Source organism: Strix aluco, chromosome Z (assembly GCF_031877795.1).
Source record: "Strix aluco isolate bStrAlu1 chromosome Z, bStrAlu1.hap1, whole genome shotgun sequence".
Lineage (NCBI taxonomy): Eukaryota > Metazoa > Chordata > Aves > Strigiformes > Strigidae > Strix > Strix aluco.
Genome location: NC_133971.1, coordinates 1,215,651 through 1,230,344, shown reverse-complemented (window position 1 = coordinate 1,230,344; position 14,694 = coordinate 1,215,651). Strand labels below are relative to the sequence as shown.

Below are 14,694 nucleotides of genomic sequence, written 5' to 3'. Positions count from 1 at the left end.
TTCTGCTCATCTTCCCTGTGTGTTTCCCCTTCCCCTTCACCTACTTCCCTCCCTCTTCCACGCATGCATGCACACACATGCACGCTGTTCTCACCTAACTCTGAAACCAAATCAAACCTGTTTTGCTAAAATAAATTCCCCAGCAACAGCTGACAGCAGTCTTACAGAGCAAAGCACCTGTCCATGACTGGCCATCTCCCCTTGCATCCCAAGAATGGTACTTATAATCCCACTTTTACTACCCCATCTCTTTTTCCCTCCATTGCTCTCATCAGCTATCTCAACAGCAACAAAAGTAACACACATCACATCAATCATATCAGAATAAATCAGCAGAACGAAGTCATTCTTCTTTGCTAAAAAAGGACTGAGTGACAGAGCAAGCAACTGACTGACACCCTTTTCCTTAGACAGGGACTTGCAAAGATTCTGAGTAGCTCTGTCTTGGGTAACTACTCCATTCCAAAATGTTTTGTGCGCTGTCTACGACCCACTTCTCCTCGGTGCCACGACCTCTCCAAACAGTAACTCTCAAAACTGTGGTCTGGATTCTCCCATGCATTTGTCAAGGAAATAAGTACATAAAGATCTCTGTGCCTAGAAAGACTACAATCCATACTTAAGTGCAGTTAAGTCACGTCAGCACCATTTCCTCTTTTGTATCCCTTACTACACCAAAAGTGAACAAAACACACTACTGTGCACAGTACGTCCTCTTGGCGAGAGCTGGACTGCTGCACCTGTACTGCTGTCCATGCCTGCTCCCGGACACGTCCCATCCAATGGAACGACGAATAAAGGTTCTTCCTTTTCTTCTAGATATTTTCAAATCACTTGTAAAAACATCAATATTCTCATGTACTATAAGCAGCTGCTTCTCCTTCTATAACCAAAGCAACTGACACCAGAATTTTGACAAAAGCTGTTATTTGAGTACAGATCATGTAATATAGTAACTGGCCAATAAACCCTTAACAAGTGGTGCTGGTGTTTCTTTTCTAAATATTAAAATGCACCCCCGCCTGAGCCTTGTCATTTGTGATCACCGTTACAGCAAAACAAAAGGGTAAGCAGAACCAAGCAGTAACAATCATAAAGCATGCTTCTTCAGGGTTTTGTTTTTGTTAGTAAATGGCTTATCTACAGCATGGCCGGTCTTCAACACCAAGATATGCATAGTTAAAAACACAAGCTAGAAAGGTCAAGTAAATTCAATATTAGCCTGCAGTTCCACGACTCATAGAGGCTTCTGGCAATACATGACTAACTACAGCTTGTATTATTCAAAATGTTGCTACAAATAGGCCTGGGGTTAAGGTCTGTCTGGAGGAGCAGCACGACAGAACACTGGCAGAACGAGCAGAAAACTGTAGAGCTGCAGTTAATATTTGGCTTCTAAACATACGAAATCATTTAACAAGGCTTGAGATGCATGCTGTCCTTCAAGGTACCACCTTCAGAGGGGACAGGGGAAACCCAAATGTCCTTGAAAAGCTCCATTTGTGTGTATTTATTATTTCAGAGATGATTTTTTCTAGCACTTTATACTCACGGGAAAGGAATGGAATTTTCTCAAAATTCCCAAGTTTTAAAGAAAATTAGAAAACAAAAGATGCAAGAATCTGGGGACAAAAATAAGGCACCACCTTGCATGTTGACATAGTTGGTGACATAATGCTAAAAAGGGTCTACTGGGAAAAGCAGAAAGAGGTATAATTCATGATACCCCAAGCATACCTTTTTCTATCACATCAGAATTTCTAGGATGATTCCTATTTCATTTTTCTAGTCTTGGTCAAGATAAGGAGGTCTCTGCAAACAGGGAAGTTGCTCAGTTCTTCTGCATTAGGTAACTAAGAAACACTACCTCTATAGGAGAAATACAGAAATTCCAGATTAGATGACTGATAAACTTTCTAAAGCTGAGGAACCTATTTTCAGCATACCAAATCAAACCTAAGCCACTTACACCTAACACAGCATCTGGAATCCTAGACACAACACGCCACATGCCCAAATACCGCTACAGCCTCACACCCAGTGTGTCTTCCCCACACAGAACCACACAGCCATCCACCATATGGTTCTAGGCTGAAAGCCAGGCAATCACAGCATCTGACTGCTGCAGCCGGGGGGAGGAAAACAACAAAAAACCAGAAACAAACCTCCCAAGCCACCCCCAACTATGTAGATTCACCTTTAAAGGAAAACCCCTTCATTCTGTAGACTATTTCAGAAATGCAGATCCTCAACACAATAATTAGACTATTTCTATTGTATTCCACACTAACATAAAATACTGTAACATAAATCTTAACACATAAATTGTATGAGACAATGTTACACTGCATATTAAACTACATTTATTAGCTGAATCTTAGATATAAATCTTATAAACATGATAAAGATTAAAATTCCCTGTTCTTGTAACTCAGAGAGGGATTATTATGCATCACGCAAGGGTTACATTATGAATATGCATTTATTCCTTCACATTTCCTGAACTCCAGCTGATTCCCACATGGTATTACTGTTATTTTCATAAAAAGGTAGTAGAAAACCAAACTGCAAAAGCGAGTTCTTGTGGCATGAAACAGTTTTCATATTAGTACTGACTACAGTAATGCAGAACATCAAAACACCCAACTAATGTCAATAATCTTCACTTAAAATGGAATTTTTAAGACTGTAACAGAATATAAAAAGTCTGTGTCAAAGAGGGCAATAAGCCTTTAATTGCAAGAGTGAGGATGTCCTTAAAATGAAAGGTGGAAGCTCCATTTCTTACCTTCAACTAACAGTGTTCAATAATTCTTTCTACTTTTCATCAAGTGTCCTAGAACTTCAGACTGTGTCTCTGCTGCGCATGAAGTTTCATTTGATAATCATTCCTCATCCAAGAAATACAATAGTAGGAAGTCAGCATTTGCTTTTTTCTGGTGGGAAGAGTTTTGTACCCTCTCTCCAAGAATTTAGAGCCATTTGCCAGATAGAATCACCTAGATTTTTTGAGCCAATGCTTAAATGAATAGGTAGAATTTTCTAGCTTTGGAGATTAAAAAAAAAAAAAAAAAAAGAATCTAAGAGTTCCTGGAAGATAGTTACATTTTCTGGACAGAGCGCAGGAGCTTCGCCACAGCTGAAAATAAAGTCTTGTCCAAAATGGACAAGAATGAGTTTCTGGAAAAAGTCTCAACTTCTTCCCCACGCATTGGGTCTGCCATCACATAGACAGCCAGCACAGACTGAAGATACATTTCAGCCAGTGACCTCTGCTGTGTGCTTTGTTCTAGGCTCCAGAACTGGGTAGAAAAGGCTTGGAAAGAGAACTTGGATCACATCTACCAACAAAAGCACTAGCTGTAGCTCTCTGTCTCTTACAATGAACTGCAGCATTAAGCCACCTCAACTAGAGGCAACAGTCTCTGGGTTCCCATCGCTCTGGCACAACACAGGAGATTTTGGCATTTGTCTAAAAAATGCCATAAAATATTTATTATTAGCTACAGGGCACTCTAGCTGCTGATTTAATAACACATCAGAAGCAGCAAACAAGTGTCTCACCAGCACGTGCATCCCTTACATGAGAGATATGAAACAACAGCTCACACAAGGTGAGAAACCAATCAGGATATTCATTAACCGCAAGGTACTAAATGGCTTAATTGGAGATACTGCACAAAGACCCTTTTATCTTCCTCATCAAATGTCTGCAAGCCTTCAAAGGATTATTCATCTTTGCCTAACATGATCACCCGATCACGGCACAGCAGAGACAGTAAACTGGACGCCACCAGATCAGATACATCAAAACCAAACAGCATCCTACCCATAGCACGCCTGGCGTGCTGACTAAATCCAACTTCCTGATGTAAATAGCACTGAGCCTTTCTCCAAAAAAAAACCCCATCTAATCTGCCTGATATCACATTTCATGAGTCATTCTTGAATATGATTTTCTTGAGAAACAGTTGCAGAACTTCCCCAGAATAGGATGGAGTGAAGACAGCAAAAGTTTGAACACTGCAGCGTTTCAAAAACTGTTCTGATACTGAATTTTATAGAGCATCTTAACAGTGCCAGAAGTTAAAAGAGTAGTTAAACAATTGACTAAACTGGCTTTGTTTTTCTGGAAATAAATTTACTTCCTCCCTCCCCTTTCAAACAAGCAGAGAGAACGTAGAAAAAAATTACAAAGCTGTAAACAGTTAAATTTAGACAGATTAGAGCACAGTTTGAAATACCGTATTTCATTTAGAATTATGCACGGTTGTTGCCTCTGGACTTTTTGCAGCAACTCGTAATCTTAGTATGAAGGAGTTAATACAGATGTGGGAAAAATAGGGTTTGATCTAAAAAAGAATTTATAAAAAGAATTAAATGAATGGACAGCCAAGAACGACAGAATACAGGCTGAAGGAAGGAAGGAATAAATTCTGCTCTCAGAGGTTCGCACTTCCCAGTATCAAAATGAAGAGACAGTTCAGAGAAAGTGCTGCTGATACTTGTAACATTTTGACAGCTCAACAAAATCTCTCCCAGGAATTGAAGTTCCCTTCCTACTGACAGCAAAAGCTCTAGATGTGTTTCTGCTGTGCCACTACCCGGCCTCATCATGGTCCAACATTCACGGCATACATCTCACCTGAGAAAAGACGTACTGTCAGAATAGCATGTCGGTAATTCAAACCAGATTTTTGCTCTACTACATTGCTCAGGGGAGGGGGAAAAAAATAAAAAAGGGAAAAGAAAAAAAAGCAGCAGTTCTGGAGATGTGAACTATTTATCTACAAAAGGTCAGTAAGAAAATAACATTTAGCTCAGTAAAGCAGAAGGGGGGGGGGGGGGGGGGGGGGGCAGAAGAAGAGTAAGTTCATGAAAATCCCTTTGCCAAGAGGTAGTTGAAACATCAGTCATCTATCCCAGAATTTTTCCACTTAGTGGGAAACAAAAAATGTTCAGCCTTGAACTACATAATCCCAAAGAATAATAAAGTCAAGAATTCCATCTTCTGCCCCCCATTTGTGACCGTCAAACAGGACTTGCATTGTGTTTAGAGTTCCCAAACAACCTGTCAATGTGCTCTTTTAACCCACATCTCCAAGCCAGAAAAACTTCACTAGGAACATGGAACACTGGGACAGGATCCTCCTGTGGTGGTGTTTACACACCATCTCCAACTTTCCTGCAGTCTTAAGCCACATCTTCTGGGGTATAAGACACGGGTCCACACAGAAAAATGAATTAACTGATGAAGGATTCAGTGGGCACCACTTGGTACCTAGTTATAGCACCTGCTAGCCAGCTTAGCAGTCAAAGGCTTTCCCTGCTGAAGGAAGTGGGAACATGTAAAACATGAACACGACGTCATATCCAACAACAGCCAGAAGTTTTATTTTAAGCATCAGTGATGCTAAATCTCAAACGCATCAGAGCAAGAACGGGATTTAATGGGAAAAAGTGTGCTCTGAACATAAACCCTCATTTGTAAGGATAAAATGCCAAGTAATTACCAGACTGCTATCAGTGCTAATGACTAGAAACTCATATGACCATCCACAGAAAAATGTGGTGACAGAGCAACACCAATTGGTCCCCAAATCATTACTCCCCCCGGGGAAACTTTAACACAAACATTATGCATAGTCTTTTCTTTAAAAACAACCTGAAAAGATCACATTGCTCTAGAAGCAACAGGATTTAACGGACAATACTCTGAAATACTGATGCAATGCTCAAACATGGTATGGAGCACAGTGCTACTGCCTCTCCCATTTTCTCAAACTAAAATGCAAATCTAAACCCAACCCTTCAAACCAACAAGGACACAAGCATCTCACAGCCCTTCCCACAATATGCCCTGTCACTGGGCCACAGCCAAACTCCAAGTCAAATTACTGGATTTGCCCACCTGGAAAATCAAGTAATTTTTTTGTAGGGAGAATATCATATGCTTTGTTCATGGCTTACTGCTGAACCTCTTCTCAGAGAAACACAAAATGATGTCAACTCCACTTGACAGAAGAGCACAGAAAAGCTACAGAAAAGCACAAATGAGGCAGAGCTGGATGTATGGCTACAGAGACAAAAATTATCTATTTACCTTACAGCGCTGTTATCCTGTAGTGGTAGGTAGAGCCTACAAATACAGAAGGAAATACAAAAAAGAACAAAAGTCCTTTCAACGTTACTTCGCCGTGTATCTTTCAGCACAGTGTTAGATACTGCCCTTCAAGAAAATCTTTAGCCTCTCTTGCACTGTTCCATGTTAATCACTGTTAACAGGAATTAAGCACTTGGGAATTTTTAAGAATTTGAAAATACAAATTTTATTTCATCACATGACTACATGGAAAAGTATATCAGCAACATCTACGCAGAGCAAAGGAGTTATAGACTGCTCACTGTCCTTATGAATTACTTGACTTGCTGAGACATAAGTCTTTCTCTTCACAAAAAACATTCACATGAAACAAGAGTAACAGGGTGGTTTTACTGACAAATATCCCAGCACTGCAACAGCTTCATCCCCAGATCCCACTTCTCACACGCAGAGTTTGAGACTTTCAAAGCTAGATTTTTTGACAGTGATGCTCTATCATAGCTCTGTGTCTTTGAAACAGGAAAGCCCTGGTTTGGCGGCAAGGTATGGAGCAGCTACCCCACAGGACTTCAATAATCACAAGTCTGCGCGCTTGCTATGGTTTGTCATCAGGTCACCAATACAGAAATACAGGGAACGTCCACTGCTATTTCCCCAAGTGAACACAAACTCTACATAATACAAAACACCATACTGAACTAAGGGTGATCTGATGTGCAGTTTTGATAAATTATGTCTACCACAGATAAAGTTTGGTGGAATTCTGCCTTCTTTTACAAACAAAGGGGAAAACATTTCTTTTTTAAACTTGACAGCTCCAGGGGTTACATGATAGTTACCTTCTTAAATTTCCCCAGAAGGTAACACTTACATTATCTGAGATCTAGGATCGATAGCAAGATTAGAAAGGAAAAGCCAAACTCAGTCTCCAAATCAATGCAGACTTCTCAGTCATTGTGCCAAAAAACAGCAATTCATCCAAGAGGGAAAAAAAAAGATGACACTTGGGTCTGTTAATATGTTAGCAACACATCACAAGACAAAACAGTTAAATTAGAACAACCTACAGAGCTGGGTGCTGGATGACATACTGGCAGTTTTAAAACTGTTTTAGTCATTATTTTTTTGAACACTAAAAAGTACTTCTCTTTGCAACTGATGGTAAGTCTTATTGGTATGCCTAATAATTTTCTGCATCCAACGTTTCAACAAGAGAGAAAGAACATTTTTCAGCATTTCTTGGAAAAAAGTTTAATGCCGTAACCATGCTTAGGTGTTTATCTTTTTACAGTTATAAAGTTCAACACAATTCAGTAGGTTACGACATACACACATGAAGTACACTGAACTAACAGAGTTTTAACACAGTCACTTGAAACCCAGATAGAATCCCTGCACTGAAAGTTGATCACAGCACAGTCACTCGGTAGACAATAAGCATTTTTTTGTTGCTTCAGTGTAAGGGTTGTTGCAATTCCTATCCACCAACCACTTAATATTTTCAATACAATTATTTTTACTATGAACACCTTTCCAAACAAGCAGTAAAGGCAGGAAAAAAAAAATAGAGAAAGTAAAGCTTAAATGAGGTCATGGATAAACAGTAAATCAACAGCTGCTACTAGTTCACTTTAAAATATCCAACTATTTCACATGAGGATAAACGTGAACTGGCCAATTCTGAAAAATTATGCGGCTCACTTTGAAAACTCTGGAGAGATTCTTCAGTTAATTAAGCCGAGGTTATTCAAGATATAATTAAATACAATTCTGTTGTGCCATCTCTTGATGTTCATGTTAGTGATAGGCACACACTGTATTAACATACTGTAAGCTGACAGACTGGTCAGAGGCTGACAGAGCACAAGAAACATAATGCATTTCAAGCTGCTGAAAGATAAGCCCTCTATCAGAAATTAATACAATGACCAAAAAGGGCAATGCACAACATCCCCTGATAAGATCAGATGTCTAATTAAACTCTTGGAGAAACAAACAGCCTTTTAGAGACTGCAACAGCTTTCTTAAAAAGAAATGAACGTTAGCAACAGCTTTGTACTTCTGCTTGCTATTTCTGTTTCTATGTAATTTCTATTAACAAGCTCCAGGCTCTTCTGACCCAGCCTAAACATTTACTCATCTGCTTACTCCCTATGTGTCAGTGGCCAGATCCCCAATAGCAAGCTTTCTCCTGTTCTCTAAAATTTTGCCCTCTTATTCTCAGAACACTGCTGCCCTCAAATCATGCTCCAAATACATGAACAAATTAGCTCTCTCCAACTCCTCTCGTTTTCTACTGTCATTACCTGAGAAAAAGGTAATCCTTGACAGAAGTGTTCAATTTTCCTCACCACCTTCACCCTTCCCAGTGCAGTTTCCTTAGAAATCTGAAGTAGCAATTAAGATTCTCTTGGGTGACATTAGCTGTGTAGCTTTTCACTGACGCTGTCTGACTTTTCTTTTGTCTGTTTTGTTCTTCTGCCTTCTCTGGTTGGATCAATTACTGAAACGTGACCTGTGACATATGCCAATTAGAACAAACAAGCCAAATTTCTCCCTTGTGTAACTTCACTGACTGCAGCGGCTCTAAGCCAGATATAGATTTATTCTGGTGTAGGCAAAAACCATGCACAGTATGCCGGTCAGGTTTTCATTGGCTCTGCATTCTCTCCACACCAAATTCAAAATTACCCTCCCTTCTCTTCAGGCTTCCTCACAGCTCTGCTTCTGCTCCTATTTCACCCCTGCTCCCCCCTTTCTCCTTCCCAGACATCTCAGCACAACACCATGCTCCTTGTCCTGAACCTGCAACCTCTCTTCATACAGCCCAGCTCACTAAACCCCCCCTTTTTCTGCAGATCCTCTCCCATGCCACACAGCTCACTCTCCTACATGAAAGAGAATGTGAGAGACCCTATCTCTGGGTACATATCTCCATTTTTTCTGATCATCTCATCTCCCTCTTGCATCACGTTGTGTTATATAATCTAGACCACTGTTACCCACTGTTACTCTGACCCTGAAGACCCACAAACGTAGGTCTGAAGGATGCTTATTAATTAAGCAAATAGTTCTGCACACAGCAAAACTCATGAAGCTTTGTCTCCTATGGCTATGCATCTAGAGGTTGAGTGGCAGCCCCAGCCTTTCACCCTCCTCCCCCTGCAATAATCCCAGAGCTCTCCCACATCTCCAGTTTACCCCCATGACCACAGAACTGGAGGCAGATGGGGAGGAAAGCAGTTCAGAACCTGTCCACTCTTTCAGCTTAATGGATCAACCTCTGACGTACTTAAAGTCACAAAGTTCGTTGCTACGAAATCATTATCTTCCAAGAAAACCCAATGGGGAAATGTGCCCGCAGGAGTTCTCATCGCTGCAGCAGCTGGACTGCAGCCTGGACACTCCTTCAGTCAGCAACCCTCTCCTCAAGCACTCCCCGCATCCACTGTTGATTCAAGATGATGTATGCCCACACCCATGTTCTCCGATTAAGATGATAAAACACTTGCCAGTGAAGTTCCTACTGACTGGAAAAGGAGCAACATAGCCTCCTATTTTAAAAAGTGAAATAAAGAGAACCCTAGAAATAAACCACAGACCAGTCAGTCTCACCTCTGTGACTGATAAAGAGTATGGAGTGCATCCTCTGGGAAACTCTGCTGGGGCATATGGACAATAAGGATGAGATTGGTGACAGCCAACGTGGCTTCACTGATGGCAAATCGTGCCTGATGGATTTGGTGACCTTCTACAACGGGGTTACAGCACCGGTGGGTAAGGGAAGAGCCACTGACGTCATCTGCCTGGACTTGTGCAAAGCATCCGACACTGTCCCACATGACATCCTCGTCTCTAAATTGAGAGAGGTGGGTTTGATGGATGGACCCCTCAGGGGATCACGAACTGGCTGGGTGGTCGCACCCAAGGAGTTGCAGTCAGTGGCTCCATGTCCAAGTGGAGAGTGATAGATTTAGATGAGATATCAGGAAGAAATTCTTCTCTGTGAGGGTGGTGAGGCCCTGGCACAGGTTGCCCAGAGAAGCTGTGGCTGCCCCCTCCCTGGAAGGGTTCAAGGCCAGGTTGGACGGGGCTTTGGGCAACCTGGGCTAGTGGAAGGTGTCCCTGCCTGTGGCAAGGGGATTGGGACTAGATGATCTTTAAGGTCCCTCCCAACCCAAACCAGTCTGTGATTCTGATCTTAAGTAATGGTGGTATTTCCAGCCTCCTAGTTTTCACTGCCTGATTATGTCAAACTGCAAGTGGCATGAAGCTTTCCACGCAAAAATACACCTCCCGTTCAGCAGAAAGGCCCTGCTGGCACAGGCACTGCTGAATAAATCCAAGCTCCTGCTGGCAGGGAGATGCCAATTTTAAGGGGCAAGTGGAAAAACCCTTGCTGCGCTGCCTTGGGGTACAGCAGCATGCTCAGACACTGAAGTCCTGTGGAGCAGCAGAACCCCTGGAAGGCTGTTGTCATCCCCTGCCCATGAAACACTCCAAGAGGCTTCTACCCCCTTCGGCTCACTCCCTCAAGGCTGTGGCACATCCTTCAGCTCTTGGCTACAGGAAGGCGACCAGATGCCATGTCTAGGGTTAGGAAAGGGTTGGCCAAGCAAACCTGCCATAGAGCCTTTGGAAGCTGAAAGGAGGCTGATGTTTAATTCCGTATTTGTTAATTTCTTTGTCCTAATAAACAATGTTTGCACTTTGGCTACCCTTTAAAAGGAACCTAAGTTTCCTGCTGACAAACACAGTAATTACGGTGACCTTCTCTCCCCAAAACTATTTAAGGACAGCTCTGAGAAGCATTCAGTCTTCGGGGGGAGAACTAGGTCGGTATTTAGTGCTCACATGTAATGATCATTCTTTGCCTAAGACTCCACTCCTAATTGTGCACCTTTACTAGAACCAAGACACTAATCCTATTCGCTACAAGAGAAGCTTTATTCAGCGCCGAGAAAACCAGGCCTCTGGTAGATCATCCATGTCCAACGCTGTATCGCCATACCACATTTTAATTAGTTCAAATTACTTTAAATGATTTGACTACGCCCAAAAGTACCTTCCAAGGTTAAATCTACACAGAGTACAGCAACTTACGCTCTCAGTCTTCCCATCTACCACGCTAACTTGTGCTCCTTTTCCTTGATGACAACTGTCTTATTTCAGCTCAAGAGCACAAGAAATTTGTCTTCTCATGGGATTTTATTTTTCCCCACCATCTCCCTTGCAATATCTAGTAGGTCTTTTTGTGTCCACGTTTGCTAAAAAAGTCTTGATCCAAAAGAGGCGGTAGCATTTGCTACTGTATTTCGACCAAATTTTAAACACATATTAAAGCACATTGTAATTCTAGTATTGTTTTACTTCTAGATAATTTAATCATATTTTTGTGATTCTGTTAGATGCTTGAATTTTTTTTTTTTGGACATGTAAGGCTGCTGGGCAATAAAAATCCAGACACTACTGCTGTAAGTAAAACTTGGATTTGAAAAATGTAAGTTATTCCAAACTCATGTTCCCAGACTTCTAATCCCAAATCCTCACAGGGGCATAAATGCCATTACTGAAGTGAGGCAGGGACCTTACTGACCTGGGGGTACAGCATGTGCACGTACAAGACTTGACTCCTGAAATATCTTGAATTAGAAACTCCAGTCGCTAATGGGGGAAGGTACTTGCTCTGCCACAGACCACTGATGAGTAACAGTCTCAACAGAAAACAGTCCAACAGTGCTTTAGAGTCCAAGACTCATTTCCCCAACAGCTCAACAAAACTGGTGAATTAGATTTAATAATCTGAGTGAGAATATAACTCTAGAGAGGAGAAGAGCAGAGGAACAGCAGAACAACATTTCAAATCACCCCTCCAAAACAAACACCATGATCAGCAGCTCCGCAAACTCTGTCAACATGCAAGGGACATAACAAGCTTTATTTACAATCAAAACCAGCAGGTTTGGTACACAGGCACAGCCCAAGTTAGTACTAGAAACTGCTTGGAGGAATTGGCCATAATCCTGCTAATTAAAGACAAGTGTTAGAAAGCTTGGGTACCACTTTGTTTTGATTAGCAGTATTCTTTCCAAATGTTATGACTGTACCTTGTTCAAAAAAAAAAAAAAAAGTAGTGCCCTCATGACTAAATAACAATTGACATGTTTTGTAAATAAATGTGCCCTTTCTTTGCTGAACACAACAGCAGAACAGCACTGAAAAAAACCCCACATTTTCATATGTATCAACTGCTAGATGTAGCAGTCTTTAAAATGAAGAATATCCTGTAGTCCTGAACAATAATACTTAAAATGTGCATTTTTGTGCACATTTTACTTAAAATACATTTCTGTGAGCCAGGGGTGGGGGGAGAAAGGGACTGACTACTGAAGGGAAATGCCCACTTCACAAACATCTCTCAAAATAACCCCACACCAAGCAGCCATGACCAAAACATTTACAAACATGATTTATACAAGGGATAACCACAGCAGCTCCAAGTCAGCAGGGTGCTTCTCACCAAAACAACCCCCCGGGACTCAAGACAAAGCCAGGTCTAGGTCCCAGGCTTGTAAAGATGAGAAGCTGAGCTCCGCAGAGGAACGTGAATGTCCCGCTGACCTCAAGGGATGCTTGCAGGTCATCGCAGAACCTCCACTGCGGGTCCTGTAGCCCTGACAGAAGCCAAATTATATTCATACAGGTTTTTTTTGACACCAAACCGAGCATGCCTTTCACTTCAGTTACTCCCTTCTCCCTAATTATGACAGAAGACAAATAAAATAATATGCGTTAGTCAACTATCCCCGCAAAAAGTGGCTGACAGCTTAGAATTACACAAACTCCAGAATGACTCATATGTTTTGCACTTTTCTCGCTGGAAATTTATTCCAAGACTCGGCAGCCCCTATCAACATGAGCTTCACCACTTAATTTCAAAACTGACAGTCGGATGAGATACGGCTTTGTACACCAGCTTCCCCCAACGACGAGGGAAGGACTGTTTCATCAGCCTGAACCGACGGCTGCGTGCGACGGTGCCTGGTATGTTCTGCCAACTAATTTATCTACCGCCTGTTAAATTTGTACTGGCGGCCGTCGTTTGGGCGTCCTGCAGAAATTAAGTAATAATTCAAAACTGGGGTAAGCAGGCGAGGAAAAAGTGGTTACCTGAGGGAAAGCCGCGCTGGGAGCGTCAAGGACAGAAAGCGGCAGCTGTGGGGAAACGGGGGACACTGAGGGGACGGGTGCGACGCCCCGACTTCAGCCTTGGGGACACCATTTCTCCGTCTGCCTTGCCCAAGGGAGGTCTGAGGGACGTCGCTCCTGTCACGCCCCCCCCCCCCCCCAACTCTGTCACGACACGCCGGCGACAGGCGGGTCGGTAGATCCCTGAGGGGAAGGGATGAGCCCCGCCGCCCGCTTTCCCGCCTCCTCCCCTCACCGCCCGCTTTCCCGCCTCCCCGGGGAACACCTTCCCGCCCCCCCCCCCCCGCCGCCTCACGCCGAGGGGCCGCCGCCGCCGCCACAACCCGGGGCGCGGGGTCCGGCACTCACCGCGCCGCCGCCGCCGTCCTCCGGCCGCTGCTCCTTCCTGCGGGCGGCGGCGGGCGATCCCTGCAGCAGCTGCTCCAGGCAGGCGGTGCTGGGCAGCGAGGAGCTCTTCTGGTGGGACAGGTGCGCCCCGGGCCGCCGCCCCCCCTCCTTCCCGCCCTTGGGCCCCTCATCGCCGGCCGGCGGCTCGTCGCGGCGGCCGGGCGGCCCCTTGCCCGGGGGGAGCAGGTGTTCCCTCAGGCGGCGCAGGGCGGAGCCGGGCTCGGCGCCGGGCTCCTCGGCGGCCGAGCAGCAGAGGTTGGGCTGGGAGGACGAGAAGACGCGGTCCAGCGCTTGCCGCCGGCGCTTGAAGCCGCTCCACTTGGCGCCCGCGGGCAGGTCCCCCTTGCCGCCGCCCGCCGGGACGGGGGGCTCCGCACTGCGACGCTCGGCTGCCGCCCGCCCGCCGCCGCCGCCGCTCCGGCCCTTGCCCCCCAGCTGCAGGTTCTTCCACAGCCGGGCCTGGAAGGACACGGCCGGCTCGGCCTCGCCGGGCTTCTCCGCCGCTCGGGGCTCCTTACCCGGCTCCATCCTCCTCCTCCTCCTCCTGCGGCGGGAGCAGCAGCACAGACCGCCCGAGACCGGCGCCTTCACTCCGGAGCGGAGCGGGGCGGGCCGGGGACGAACGCGGGGCTCCGCCGCGCCGCCACCCCCCCCCCTCTTCCGCCCCTTCCCTTCCCCGCCCGGCGCGGCCGCGGGCGCCCGCGGCTGGAGCCGCGACCGAGAACTTAAGGGAGGGCGAAGCCCCCGCCCCGACCCCCGTCAGGCGGAAAGTTTGGCGCCGTGACCCCCCACCCCTCTTCCTCTCCTCCTCCTCCTCCTCCTCCTCCTCCTCCTCCTCCTCGGTGGCCGCGGTGGGGGCGGGCTGCGCGGAGCCGGGCTGCGCAGGGGCGCGGAGCCCCGGCGGAAAAACTTCACGGAGGGTCGCGGAGCGCCTCGCGTCTGTCTGTACGTGCGGCGATGCAAGGAGACAGCGGGAGCGGGCTCATCCTGCCCAC

At 45.0% G+C, this 14,694-nt stretch overlaps 1 protein-coding gene across 5 annotated transcripts in view; it reads right to left on the bottom strand.

The window, feature by feature from the left end:
• The window catches only part of MCTP1 (multiple C2 and transmembrane domain containing 1), a 278,735-nt gene extending 264,401 nt beyond the window's left edge, over positions 1 to 14,334 (bottom strand). For 3 of the 5 annotated variants that reach the window (XR_012621495.1, XM_074811508.1, XM_074811510.1), the window contains exons 1-2: positions 13,661 to 14,334; positions 13,274 to 13,318 (exon numbers count right to left, since the gene is read on the bottom strand). Coding sequence is in view for 3 of the 5 variants with exons in the window: in XM_074811508.1 (XP_074667609.1) it covers positions 13,274 to 13,318; positions 13,661 to 14,227 (612 nt within the window). In the remaining 2 variants the exon portion in view is untranslated. The remainder of the gene's footprint in view (positions 1 to 13,273; positions 13,319 to 13,660) is intronic. The other 2 variants (XM_074811511.1, XM_074811514.1) reach the window with 2 other exon arrangements.
• Positions 14,335 to 14,694: the final 360 nt, after the last annotated feature.